We start from the raw sequence: 14,750 nt of genomic DNA on the forward strand, positions 1-14,750 counted from the left end.
TAATAGCCCTTCTGGCCCCTAATTTGAGGGGTCAGTCCCTTTTTCTTGATATCAAATAAAAGGTCTCGCTTATATAAACATTTTGTTCAAATGTTCACGAGTGGTTAACCGTTATCGAGATATCTAAACAACTGTATTTTAGGGGCCGACCTATTAACTCCTTACCGGGGCCACTAACAACAAAATTTATGGTATCATATTGTTCAGAACATTATTTTGAACAACTTTTGTTCTACATTGCTTTTAAAAATATTTCTCCTTTTTCAGATATTAATGATCAAGGTTTTAAATTCTGGCATCATGAAACCCCTAATTACGTAATATATGACTTAGGTATGATACTGTATAGATAAACAGCTGTACAATGAACATTTTTGCTTCTATAAATAATAACAAATTATTGTTCAGTAAACAGTTCTTGTAAGAAGATTTAAGACCCCCCTTGACCCCTAATTGGAGGGGCCAGCCCCTTTTTCTTGATATCAAATGAAAGGTCTTGCAAATACAAACATATTTTGTTTAACAAGTGTTCACGAAATGTTAACCGATCTTAGGATATCTTTACAAATGTGTTTTAGGGGCCGGCCCTTTATCTCCTAAATGGGGTCATGAACAAAAAAAATTAAGGTGGCATATTGTACAGAACATTATTTTAAGCAACTTTTGTTCTACAATGCTTTTCAAAATATTTCTCCTTTTTCATATATTAATGATCGAATTTTTGGACTTCTGGCCCCTTGAAACCCCTAATTACGTAACATATGACTTAGATATGGTACTGTATAGATAAACAGCTGTACAATAAACATTTTTGCTTCTATAATTGATAACAAATATTTGTTCAGTAAAGAGTTATTGCAAAAATACTTTAGAGCCCTTTTGGCCCCTAATTTGAGAAGCCAGCCCCTTTTTCTTGGAATCAAACGAAAGTCGTAGTAAATTTGAACAACTTTTGCATTACATGTCTTAACAAAATATTTACACATTAAAAGCTAGGGCAGAAAATGTGCGAAAATTACGTTAAAAATATTGGTGCCAATTTTTGAGCTCGGGCGAGCGTCGGCGCTTTGCGCATTTTTCAAAACATCAAATAAATAGGATCATCTACAGACATTCATCTACAATCCCTGAAAATTTCACGTTTCTATCACAATTACTCTTTGAGGAGTTACGTGGACAAAATGGTCCTTAAAAATTCACTAAATCCTCAGAATCTCAAACCGGAAGTGACGTAATCAGCCAAAATTTTTATAATATCAAGTACGTTTGATGCTCAATATGTCCTGTAAATTTCATGCAAATCGGTCGAGTAGTTCACGAGATATAGCGTTCGAAAAAAGTCAGAAAAAAAATAAAAAATAAAATAATAATAAGGAAAAGAAACAATAGAATAACAAGAGGGTCTTCCGTCGGAAACGGAAGACCCTAAATATTTATCGAAAGGTATATACCGGGTACTAATCAACGACAAATCAAAAATCTTTTTACTTACTACGTAACTTGTGCAATGCTTATATATATATATATATATATATATATATATATATATATATATATATATATATATATATATATATATATATATATATATATATATATAAAAAGCAGTGAATAGAATCAACAACACTAGGCATCTTTAAAGTGTCGGATCTAATATATAGATTCATTAATTTTTACGCTCGATTTAATTGTAAGTAAAACATAGGGCGCTTTCCATTAACGTTGCCTCGCCGGCGACGTTATCGGGAAACGGTGACGTAAATGGAACGGTTGGCAACGTCACAATGCTCGAACGAGGACGATTGCAGCATAAAACTGATACTTATCTTAAATTTTGATCCAGAAAGTTTGGCTATTTGCAGTTTTAATGTATTTCAATGTAGTAGGACAAATGTTAGTTTTAGAAATACTGGTTTTGTAGAACAAGATAACCTCGACGCCATATTGTTTCCTAATCGGCAACGGTATTTTGCGTTGCCACAATCGCTCGCCGGCGACGCGCGTTCCAGCAATCGGCAACAAAGGCAACACCGGCATATCCGGCGATGCCGGTTAAATGGAAAGCACCCTTAGTAGGTGGGTTGCCTTGAAAGAGAGGTTTGCCACATCGATCATTTAAGACCTGTCGTGTTAGGAGGCTGACGACTATTGTTATTATAGAGGCTGTCCTCTTAGAGGTTAGCATAACTTAGTGGTTGTTGATACTCTAGAAGTATTAGAGAAGTTGTATGCTTTCGGTTAGAGATCTTTCACTGCCCGTCCTGCAAAAGGCCTTAACACAGTGACTGTCTCTGTTGAGGGCTTAACTCTTGAGTAGGCTATATAGCTAGGGAGTGCCGCGGGTACACCTGAATATCGCCTGAATAAAGCATTAGTGGTGTTTACCTCATGGTATTTTTAAAGTTTAAAAGTTTCAAACCATGAATTGTATGATGTAGCTCTAGGTAAGGGTAGGCTATTTTGTATATATTTGTAGTACCAAATATTACCAGCAATCATTTTAGAGAGGAAAATTATCATTGTTTCATTTTTTTATATTCAAACCCAAGACTCTGAAATTGACTAGGTACGGATCCCTCGACACTTTTACAAAATTATCAGTAAGGACTGATTATTTTCACAAGACAGATTATACAGAATGACGATTAAAGATTTAGACGATAGAAAACCTTTTTAAACAAAAATGGAACGACGAAATATTGCAATTCAAACAAAATCAAACGTTTCGTACTTGTTCAGATTTGAATTGAACAATATTCCATGTCAGTTCGACTGATTGCTTTTTCTGATAAATATTATCAATAATAAATATAAGCACTTCTTCTTACTTTGAAAACAATGGCACCTACCATTTTACATGCACATTTACTCAATGTCGGTAAATGAGGTTTTCCATGCATGCAACATTTCCTTTTTGTTTTGTCCAATAAGGATACTCCCAAAACACAAACATTTATACAATATAATGCCCCTTTGGTAATTCATGCGGGTATGAAGAAATTCGCATTGCAGAAATAAAACACATAACTTGAAAACGATAGATGCTATGGAAATCATTTCGTCTTTTTTCGACATTATACATTAAAATTTCCATATCATAACAATGTAATCCGTTTCAAAGTACATGTGTTCTATTTAAAAAGTTGATTTGACAAGATTGTATCATATCACAAAGAAAAGTAATACATTGTTTTTATTTACAAGTATTCGTGCCTTCTATCACAATAGACACTTAATCAAGTGTATTTATCAAACATCAGCAGGAGAGATGTCAATCTTTTAAGTTGAACATTATGATTGTGATCTAGAATGTTTCATATCTTTCTGTCATCAAGACACTCATTCATCCCTCCGATAAAGTACTAATATTATGTAATCGTCTGTGCACGAGCTGCTAGTTTTCACATAACGGATTATACAAGTTAGAGAAACGACTGTCGATAACACGACTGAACCTGAAACCTTGAGCAACATGTGGTTCCACATGTACACAACTAGCAGCGTCAAAATAAATTTTCATCGTTATTTGTTTGTACATTGTATACTGATATAGTTACATCTACCAAGTATTATTCCCTCTATTTCTTACGGAAACTTATAGTTAATTCATAGCTCTATAGAAACAGCCAGATTGAAATCTACATGCCCCGTTTATTGATTGGTCGAAATCTACAGCGGCTGAAACTGACAAGAAAGTGACAGGACCAAACTTGACATGCCCAGTTTATCGATTGGTCGAGACCTACAACTACCTTGGAAAAATCACGGACTGCACGAAATAATCATGACGACGTCAGACTCAAAGTCTCACAGGAGAAGATTTGGCTGTTTCTTTTAGTTAACGTACTTACGTACATTAACAGTAATTTATGTGAATTTTACTTGCTGTTCATAATCAATTTATCAATTGGCTAAAAGAAAGATGTTAATATAAACAATAAAATGGTTTCTTTTTATGATTCATTCGGGTAATGAAGGTAGCGATCATTGCAGAAAAAATTCACATAACCTGCTAACGCGGGTTATGTATTTTTTCTGCAATACCTTCATATCCCGAATGAATCACCAAAGAAAGCATTTATTGTTTAAATATTTACACGTGTAAAAGTTTATTTATTGTTATAAAACATGAATATGTCATTCTTCATGTTCATCAGGTCGAGACCACTAGATTTTGTGATGTCGAAATAAATTTGCGTACTAAATTAGCTATCTGACAGACATATCAGATGAATGAGTTGCAAGGCATTGTGGGCTACTACAAGTTTCAGTGTATACAAAGAGTATTGAAAATTATACCATTTTGAATTGTCCTTTGGAGACTCAGTTTCAATGATTTTTAAGAATTTATGAAATAAATATGGAAAATTATGTCGGTTCTTTCATTTCTATGCTCACATTTAAAAAATATTGCCTATGAGGCCTTGTATCAACTATTTAAATACCCCATTGTCTAGGTTCAAAAGAGAAGTCCTATTGAATTAGAAGCAGTGAGTACCGTTTTTCACATTATACCCTAAGTTTGGGACAACATTAGTAGAATTCGCATTGAATTGTCTTCAGGGACACTCATCAGAATGCTTAGCGTACAAAATACTACATGCTACACAACTTGTACTTCTGTATTTGTATATCTGTGTATTTCTATTATCGTAGCTATTTATGTACGTTAAAAATGTACAATTACCTGTATTTATATCTGATGTCCAATGATTACGTCACCAATAAACAATGATGCAGTGTTTTCTTATCAAAATCTGTTTGTACCTGTATGCGTATGTTTGCCAGTCTTTTGACAGTGATTAATTTTTGAAGCCGCAATTGATGAACTTAAACAGTTACAGTATATCTCAATGTGAGCATGAAACAAAGTCTTTGGTACGTAATCTTTCCTTTTTACTTTCTTTAGTAAAAACCAAGTTGTGCATTTTTTTCCGACAAGCAATTAGATATTGTGTATAAAATACACAAAAACCACGTGTGTCTGTTGAAACGTAAACACGTGGTTGACCGTCATGCTTTGCGATTGATTCAGTGGATTGGAGAACCTGGTTGACGCAAATATTGTCACGTTTTAAATGATACTATCCATAAAAGGTAGTGTACCCGACCTGTTCATACATGGTCATGTTTTTCTTGTCATTAAATAATATAACGTTATTATTTTATTGAAGCATATGATACCACATTCTACACATGTATATACGTTATTGCCTAGAACAACACCCCACGTATATACGTAGATAAAATATCTATAATTAATGTTTAATCTAACAACACTAAATGATATCAATCGTTATTGTACTAGCAAAGTATGTAACTAAACAATACGGTTTTATAAGGTTTTTGCAGACAATAAATCCCAAGGAATTAAACATCTGTGCTCTGTTAATTATGCTAGAAGTAAAATTAATATCGATTTATTATGAATTTTTGGAAGCCAATACGTATACTCGTGCACAATATTTACTATATTCAATGTCTAATTACTAGCTGCCGATATCAGTTGTCAGAGAGTGTTTCTTTCTTCGATGAAGATTTTAAAGGGGCATGGTGACAGTTTTGGTCAAAGAATTTTTTTTTTCGATTTTAATGTTCACACTGCATCAGTAAGGCGGTTTTAATATGCAACCAAAATTTGAGAGTCATTCGTTGAGTTATAAGCGAGTTAAAGAGCTTACAATTCTCACAGGTGCTTGAGGACAGGATCGACCCCTACCCCCCGCCCAAATATATAGACCCCCGGGACTTTATTTTTCTTTTTTATTAAATTATCCTTTTATGACATATTTCTAATCTAATTTATTCATTCATTGCCCAAAATTACATAAAACAAACATTTAAAAAAAACCAGACCCTCTGTACATATAATACTATATGTACATGTACAGAGGGTCTGATTTTTTGTCATAAAAGGATGATTTAATGAAGAAGAAAAATAAAGTCCTGGGGGTCTATATATTGGGGCGGGGGGGGGGGGGGGTGGAGGGGGGTCGATCCTGTCTTCAAGCACCTGTGACAATTCTTTGCTTTGTAAACAAAGCTTTCGTTTACATTTTGAATTATAAAGTGAAAATTCAAATTTTAGACCTGAAATGAATGTGTTAAACGTTAGGAACTGTTTTTTTATGCTTAAAATAAATAAAAAAGATAGACAAATCCGCTCAAAAAAGATTTTTTACAGGTATATTGAACCTATGTAAACAAAAACAGGGCACGCGTCTTGTTTACATGACAAAGAATTGCGAGCTTTGTATCTTGCCTGTTACTTGACTACTGACTCTCAAAATTCATTTGATCATTAGAAATGCATTCCTAAAGCATTGTAAATAATTAAAACAGAAAAAAGCTATTATTATATTATAAAATTAAAAGGGCATGGTAGAATTTGACCAAAATCGTGATCATGCCCCTAAAATTTTGTGGATCCGCTTATAATACAACGAAATCCATGACAAATTGCATACAGTTACGAGAAAATCTGAACACTTGCATTTGGTTTATATTTAATCGAGGTCAAGTCAAGTTTTTTTTACCCCATATATTTTGTGGAAATTTCTTGTATGAAGTTCTACTTAAATAAGTTATTCATAAGCCTGATTTCCTAGCAAGTTCGTCTCGAAAGTTATCAGTTATTACCTTTGAACAGTATGGAAATTCATCTAAACAGTATATAAGATACATGCCTAAAATGGTCGCCAAAAATGAATATCATGTTTTACTGCCTTGTTAATTGGTGGCTACTTTCTTACCTTGCAAGGGATATGTTTTGATATGAATTATCCCTCTTGTCTGGAATTATGATTTTTTTTATTGCAAGTTCAATTTTCTGAAATAACTGAATTATTTAATGGAATTAATTTGCGAATTTTATTCATTGATTTCTTAAAGCACAATTATAAATGTAGAAACTAATTTCAACTTCAATAAATAACTCAATTCATAAATATTACTGATAATGTTAATTTTCAAAACAACAAAATGAGAGAGAGAGAGAGAGAGAGAGAGAGAGAGAGAGAGAGAGAGAGAGATCATTACATGGCAATTTTTATATCGCATCCTTCTTTAGCCCGAGGTCGCTGTATATGAGCACAAGAGCCGTCAGGATGATGCCAGGGATGAGATCAAAACATCAGTGTGATGTTGTTCATCTCATACATGTATATCTTAAACCAAAGATTTTTATCAAAAATCCAAATCAAATTCCAAACAATAAATATCATTTATTATAAAGAACCCATGTATTTACGATTTTCTTTTCGGGTTTTCAAAACTCGATTATATTCCTTTTATATGCGTTTGGTACAAAAGAGTTGTCGGCATTTGTTGACAAACCGTCGTGTTCAATGTTCAATAGAATGGGTCTGTCTTTTGGGATGAAGCACTACCGGTGTTACAACACCGGTATTATCTATAATTTAAAAGTATCAACAAAGAATCTTGTAACTTGAGCAGCTTCGTAATGAGTCAATTCTTTCACTGTAATTTCGTAAGTTTCCTGTCAGATTCCATTCATTAAAGTCCATACAGATACTCAGTAGCGATTCGCCGATTGTTTAAGAACATTCGTACGCGTCAATTTCTTTAACCGCTTATTTTTTGCTATCTGACATATGGTACTCTAAGATGTAATCTTGTGTTCAATCCTTCTCTATATCCTCCATAATTTAAACGTTGATTGATAATAAAGAAAGCAAGCTAGCCATTGTTCTAAATACAAAACCGTTGTGTCGGTTACTTCTCCTTTCTTAAATACATACCACTGTTTGGCGTTATTTTAAAACTACTATTTTTCAATTTTCAGCATTAAAAAAGAATATTCCGACGTGCAATGTTATGCGTTTTGTTATTTTGTTGTTGTTTCGGTATTTCAAAAACTTGCTTCATAAAACACTGGTAATTGTGAATTTACGATTTCAAATTTGCGGGCAATACACCCCCTACGACGGGCTGAGACAGAGAAATATCAGCCCTGAGGGCGATACAGTCCTAGGTAGCTTCCAGTTGCTGTCTGTCTCACCTAGTCCAAAACACGTATATAACGGCCGATACACTTCTAATGAAGATAATATACATTATATAAAACAAAGGTAAAACAGTTGTTAACACAGTAACAAGCACAGAAATTCCCAATATCAAATCAATTTAAAGGATGTAATTCTGTTCAGACAGTCCTTGTTCAGACAGCACAGTCTCCATAGGTTCCCATATAACCACCCCATAGCTGCTCGTCCGAAGGTAGGAAGTTCAAGGTGTGTATTTGGTTCTCATTGTCCACATGTTGCATTCTTGGATGGAGCGTGGCGTTGATTGGTACATACATCTGATTTTTAATTACGTCATCAAGATTTATTTTATAGATATCTGTATCGAACTTCATTTTAACGAAATTCGCATGTTCATCACGAATGACGCCAACTGAAACCAAGTTCACGATGACATCAAGTTTACCGTCACCATCTACGTCACCAAAAGCTCCTAAAAAAACAAGCAAATGAATGCAAATAACACGTTCAAACTGCATACAAATTTCAAAGAAATACTATGCATTTGAGGATCAAATAGTACTTGTAATATAATTGTACCTGTTGTTCTTTCGTCTGGTTGAATCATCACACACATAGTGCCGTCTGCTGATCTCTTGCCACGGGTCCAAGGAATCTCCAACTCGGTTAGGTTGTTGGTTACTCCATACTGTTTCTGAACATGCTGCATCATTTGTCGGTCTTTACTGCTTAACCCTTAAATTTAAGATGGAATCTTAAAACTGAAAATTTTTGTTTGACAGTGATTAGGTCTAATTATTCTTAAAACCGCATACTATATCTGAGCTTGCTTGAGCCTTTCTCCCAAAGTTTCACTGGGTTTTTCATGACCGTTCTGTCTAGGGCAAATAGTTCGGCCAAGAAGACTGTCTGGTCACTTTCACATTCTACGTAGTTGTCAGCTCTTTTGTGACGGACATTTTCTTCCGGAAGGAAAATCCCATCATCTTCAAAGTCAGAATCTGTCACGTGTTGGTCTACGAAAACCATTTGGCCGTCTGCAGATCTTTTGTTGTTTATCTAGAAATTGCAAAAGCCCAAATTTGTTTTCAGTAAAATTTGAACAACTGTAACGTTTTTGTTATAAATATTCTGGTCAGAATAGAGCTTGTAACGTCTAGAATTGTTCATTTTTGCTAAGGTGCTAAGAATTCTTGTCATCACAAATGAACATCGGCATACATAGCTAAATAGAATTCTACCTATGTCTGACATCCAAAATCGTTTGAAAGTGGAACAGGGCTTAAGGTCAGACGACACGTTCCTCAATTTTATATAACTTTTTCCAGGAATTTGTTGATGGTTTACTACTCTTTTGACAGGCTTTCTTGCAAAAAATTAGGGTACCTTACAGGCATTTCTGCAAAATACTAGAGTATGCAATTTCCTATACAATCTTCTTGAAAATACACTTGAATTGCTGATATAAAAATAAATACTTATACAGCACAGCAAAATTCACTATATTGGAAGTCTATCTCGGCCGGGGCGGGGTTTCGAACTTACGACCTCTCGAACCCATACGCTTCTGGCAATGAGCGGCCATGGTTCTATCCACTCGTCCATGTAGACACATGACCACATTGAATTAAATTTTAATCATTTTTATAAAATAATTATTAAATTAATATTTTTTATTGGAAGTCTTTATTACGAGGAGATACAAGAAAGATTCTCGAGAAACGTGTCGTCTGACCTTAAATGCGTTAACTTTGTGATTCGGTTGGCCAATTTTAAAAGGCCCACAGTTTATCTTGCAGTAGATGTTAACATGTTTAGCTCAATGACTACCAAAGATGACAAATAAATTTATTATACTTTCATGTTAAATACTGATATCTAATTGGATTAGACACAGTTGATAATCCGTTCTATTGCCCTCAGCGTTAGCAACACACCTGGCAACGGGTAGACAACGAATTGTTACATGCGCGTACATTATGCGCGTACGGTTCGCCATATAATTCACGTCATTCCTATATAAAAACAGTAATGTTTTCTTTGAAATTAAGACATATAGTATAATAAAATAAATATTGCCTGTTTGGGAGGGTAAGAGGTGAAATAAACATCCCTCTAAAACCATAGTCAACCGCTGCTTCGCGTCGGTTGACAATGGTTTTCTCGGGATGTCAGTTTCAACTCTTACCCTCCCAAACAGGCACTATTTATATATTGTTATGTGACGTGAATCATCGTGTAAGTAACAATACCACTCTCTGAATTCCAGTGGCGCCATGTATCGCTCCTTGGGGCCTCGGATCTTTTCCTTTTCTCCCTTGCATGCGGAATAAGAACATGTCGCGGTTTCTGGCAGTTGTCTTGACTGTTAGATCGGAAGTGACGTCATATCGACCTGACGTCGTGTTCCACAAGATTGCTCCATCCTTGCCATCAATAACCAGTGTCTTAGATGGATTGAAAAACAATGAAAATACAAAATTACACGTGATAGTTCGTCTTGGTCTTGAATTTCTTTTGCCCCCAAGAATGTGATAGTTAACACAGGGGTCTTTTATTGTCAACATTTTCGCCAACATAAAATGCTACCTCAGTGAAATTGTAGTAGGGCCAGGCTCCTCCGCTCCAGTGAACCATGAAATCTAAAGTATCATCATCGTTAAAATAGCCGGGTGCTGGGTTGCTGGAAAATTAAGTTCAGTTGAAAATTTATTTCATCTAAGTAAGGTGCAAGAATAACAATTAAAGAGGCAGTATACGTTACCTGTAAGACTCCCTGTCCTCAAACTTCACCTTCCATTTGATGGCCAGTTTCTCCCCACAAAACAGAATCATGGTTCCATCGAAAGCTGACATCACTATATCCTTGACGCCATCTTTATTTACATCTGTTAAAACGGGTGGAACCATTACTCCCTTTGTATCGCTCCTGAAAAAAAGACAAAAAATTACAAATACTATAGTAAGTGATGAAGACATAAAGAGTGTGTGCATAATGTGCTTTGTTGCCGTGGTAGTCCACACAGAAATACCTGTAGAGTTCTATCATGCCGTGATCCATAGGCTCCTTGAAGCCAAACTTTTCATATTTTCCTCGGACGTTTGGAACTATGTGATCCTTGTCATAACCATGCACGTATCTGTAGAAGTCGGGCAGGGACATCGCTAGAAACAAACCTTTAAAAAAGATATAATATACATACTATAGAATATAGCAACTATGTTGTCTTATAGTTCCAAGCAGTCAAGACAAAAATCGAAGGTGTTGATTTAATAGAACGTTTTTTTCCTACCCTTTTTACTTTTAACAATGTCAACGATGGTTTACCTCCGACCGTTTCTCCTCCACTACCAAACAAGATGTACTGGGATCCATCCCTACGTTCGTGTATAACAGGAGAAATATAAATCTCCTTGGATTCGGGCATTTTCAGAGGACGTCCAATCGGTTCACCCGTCCCTCCAGATATCAGCATCATCCAACCGGGATTCCTATCATGCGTCTGTTAAAATTTAGTAAGTGCATGTAAAAATATGCTTCTAATGGATTTGGGCAGTGTTAATTATAGCGTGAAGTCATTGTGTGCGATTACGGGCATTGTGTTGTTGCAATACTATAGTACATATTCATACTTCAGCAGGAATGACCGGATCACCACCGTGAGCGATGACGATTTCTCCGACTCCGTCATAATCCAGATCCTGCACGGTGGCCGGACTGTAGATGTTCCATCCATCGTGGAGCTTCATTTTATCCGTCGTCCAAAGCAATTCCCCTAATAACAACGGTTACAACAAATATTACGACTAAATAAAATTCGAAAAGATAATCTAGGCAACAAGGAAGCAATGAATGAATATTAAATTCAGATGTTGGACGGTTACCATTCTTTGGATTGATGGCTACGAGGGTACCAAGACGTCCTGACGCCAAGCAGTCGTAAGTACCGTCCTTGTTAACATCGATACCATGGCAGTTGATGGCGAATATCTCGGAATAAACGTCTACCTTCCACAGCAGTTTACCGTCGTAACCCCTCAAGGCGACAACTTTACCAGCACATGGAGTCTTCGCGTCTAATAGAAAGGTCATGTATGAAATTAATAGCTAGAAGTTTTAATAACTAGAATTCTATTTTAATCGCAGCGAATACTTGATTGGAAGCTATCGGGCTTATATCAATTCTTATCATCTAGATAACTAAAACTTACCGATGCTTCTACAGAATTTGTCCATGTCTGGTTCCGTTACCATGGTACTAATATCTTTACCGATAGCTAAACCAGTGATAATATCTTTCAGCCCATCTCCGTCCACGTCAACCAAACGTATACTGGACTCAGAACCTGGCAAGAAATAACAGGCACAGAAACCTGAATACGTAAATGTAAAAAAAATCTATACGGTACTCATATGTAACATTATAATTACCATACCCGTTTATCTGTTTTAAACTAATTGTAGAATGAAGGATGACAGTTTTCATAATTATTTACCATGGTCTGCAATCTTTGTTCTCCACGGGGACGTGCTTCTAGCAACCCTTGTGTGAGACTTATCATCTGGTCTTTTTATGTTCATTGGCGTAAAGAACCCGGCCATATACCCAGCTCCAAAAACAAGCAGCAACATGGCAAATATCAGCGCAGCATTTGTTGCTGTGCAACATTTATTGCTTTCCAAACGTTTGGAAGATCTTGAAAAATTATATCCGGTCCAATTGGCTTTGGATCCGAGTAACGAACTCTTGTCGTGTATGGTAACTTCCGGATGATATGTTCTTTGGGTGTCGTAATCTTCATCTTCACTTCCGCTTCCAAGTGGAAGGAGGTTGTTGTAATCTTTTCCTGATTTTGAAATGAGGAATATATTTACAGTGAATTAATAGATTTGAAATTTGGTGATAAGCGTTCCAGTCCTATCGCTTAGATGAGAAGTTTATGTCGTTTATCAGAACCTTTACTTGAATGCGTTCATAGATACAGTTATAATAGTTTTATATTTGACACTTAATTGAATCTTTGTACAAAGAAACTGGTTGCAACATCTTACCTGGCATTATTTTGTTCAGTACTGTAGAGCCATCTACTACTCCCGGGGTAACTATTGAATTAATTCCCAACTTCTTTATCTCGTTCCTCTTTATCAACTATTACGATAATGAAGATAAGGGTTGTGTTGGGGTCTTGGATGTCCAGTTCCTGTCTGCTATATCTACGTCCACCTTGGTATATTTATACATTACTTTAAGGTCGAGATAACACTGCTCTCTCATTATATATTAATGGACGTGCCTTTTGACCATCGATGTCCATTAAATATTATATGTTACTTGTTTACTTTTTTCCCCTCTTTTGTTTCTTTTTTGAGAGATTTTTTTTGGGGGGGGGGGGGGTGCCGATGGTTTAAACACTTCACAACCCCCACCATCATCCCAGTTTTTCGGATTTGGTTAACCACTGACATTAGTTCTCAACTGTTTGGTAACGGTCGACCAATGTCATACACTATACACTATAACACTATGCCAGGTAATTATACCAGTGCAAGGTGACAGTTTTGCACCCGCTTAAGATACATGTACAATGTACATGTACGGTTTCGGAAAAATTTATTTATACCAAATGATAAACCATTGTCTAGAGATTATATAACCTTTTTTTCATTTTTGTTTGTTATAGATATTTACCTTTGAAATGTGTCTCGCATTACAGGTGAGATATTTACCTTTGAAAATTAATATCCTAAAGGACAATAATTCCCATAGAATAAATAATTCTCCTACAGGAAATATTGACCAATTATATTTCTTATAGGAGAAAGGTATTTTCTGTAAGGATTTGATTCAGACAGGTAGTTTTCCTATGGGAAATTAAGACTTCCTATAGGATTTTTTCAAATCCTACCGGAATTGAAAATCCTGTAGGAAGTTCTTGTATTCCGATAGGAAATTTTATATTTCCTTTAAAAAATATAGTTTTTTCCCGTGGGAAAAAATATTTTCTTGTAGGAATTTATTTCTGATAGGTGAGATACAATGATACACATGTAACAAAGGTTGTTGTAAACTCTTTAAGCATATTTAAGTTGTTCGATATAAGCAGCTTAGACGGGTGCGAAAATGCCACCTTGGCACTGGCATAATTATCCGGCACAGTGTTACATGTTTATGTCTCAAAATAATAATCCTTGATTAGATGTTAATCTGAAGTTATTATATTTTATCAGACTGTAACACGTGGTCGTTGTTTTCAATAAATCAGTGAATTCATTACATACAATATACTTTTAATCATTCTTTTTTGCGTTAGTCTTTTTGGAATGCATATTATTGCTACGTATACAGAAACATTATGTAAAGATTATTTCTGCCTTCTATTTTTCACAATTTGCTTTGATCGACTATTTTTCTATTTCATTTCTATTTAGTTTCAAACAATGAACTTCAAACGGTGTTGGTACGATATAGCCTAGTTAAAGTGAATTAATAAAATCAGTATCATGTGGTTTTCGTAAATTTAATTCACTGGATGAATGACGGGCAAATTACGGAATTTTCGAAGGTAGGGGAGGGGGCATGTGTGAAGTGAGGACCGTCCGTAGAACGGCATGATTTGTGGGTCCAGGATAAAGCTTTGTTAAGGATAGGGTGGATTACACGGAAGTTACTAAAATTTTCATATTTCTAAAGTCATGAAACGTTCACAACTCGTCTTGAATTACAACTCTGTTGAAATTCTTGA

The 14,750-nt window shown here is 35.3% G+C and overlaps 1 protein-coding gene across 1 annotated transcript; it reads right to left on the reverse strand.

The window, feature by feature from the left end:
* Nucleotides 1-7,017: 7,017 nt before the first annotated feature.
* Nucleotides 7,018-13,218, reverse strand: LOC105341161 (protein FAM234A). The gene is made up of 13 exons (XM_011447523.4): nucleotides 13,060-13,218; nucleotides 12,504-12,854; nucleotides 12,219-12,353; nucleotides 11,892-12,083; nucleotides 11,640-11,782; nucleotides 11,335-11,509; nucleotides 11,039-11,183; nucleotides 10,771-10,935; nucleotides 10,596-10,689; nucleotides 10,259-10,453; nucleotides 8,822-9,065; nucleotides 8,586-8,741; nucleotides 7,018-8,478 (listed from the first exon to the last, which is right to left on the reverse strand). Exons 1-13 carry the CDS (start codon nucleotides 13,064-13,066, stop codon nucleotides 8,180-8,182), a joined length of 2,301 nt encoding a protein of 766 aa, XP_011445825.3. The 5' UTR covers nucleotides 13,067-13,218; the 3' UTR covers nucleotides 7,018-8,179.
* Between the last annotated feature and the right edge of the window lie 1,532 nt (nucleotides 13,219-14,750).

Source organism: Magallana gigas, chromosome 5 (genome assembly GCF_963853765.1).
Source record: "Magallana gigas chromosome 5, xbMagGiga1.1, whole genome shotgun sequence".
Lineage (NCBI taxonomy): Eukaryota > Metazoa > Mollusca > Bivalvia > Ostreida > Ostreidae > Magallana > Magallana gigas.

Coding starts and splice junctions, on each gene's coding strand:
- LOC105341161 (XM_011447523.4), bottom strand. Junction 12,354..12,503: donor AACAAAGATTGCAGACCATG/GTAAATAATTAT, acceptor ATTTCTTGCCAG/GTTCTGAGTCCAGTATACGT. Junction 12,084..12,218: donor CAAATTCTGTAGAAGCATCG/GTAAGTTTTAGT, acceptor CCTTTCTATTAG/ACGCGAAGACTCCATGTGCT.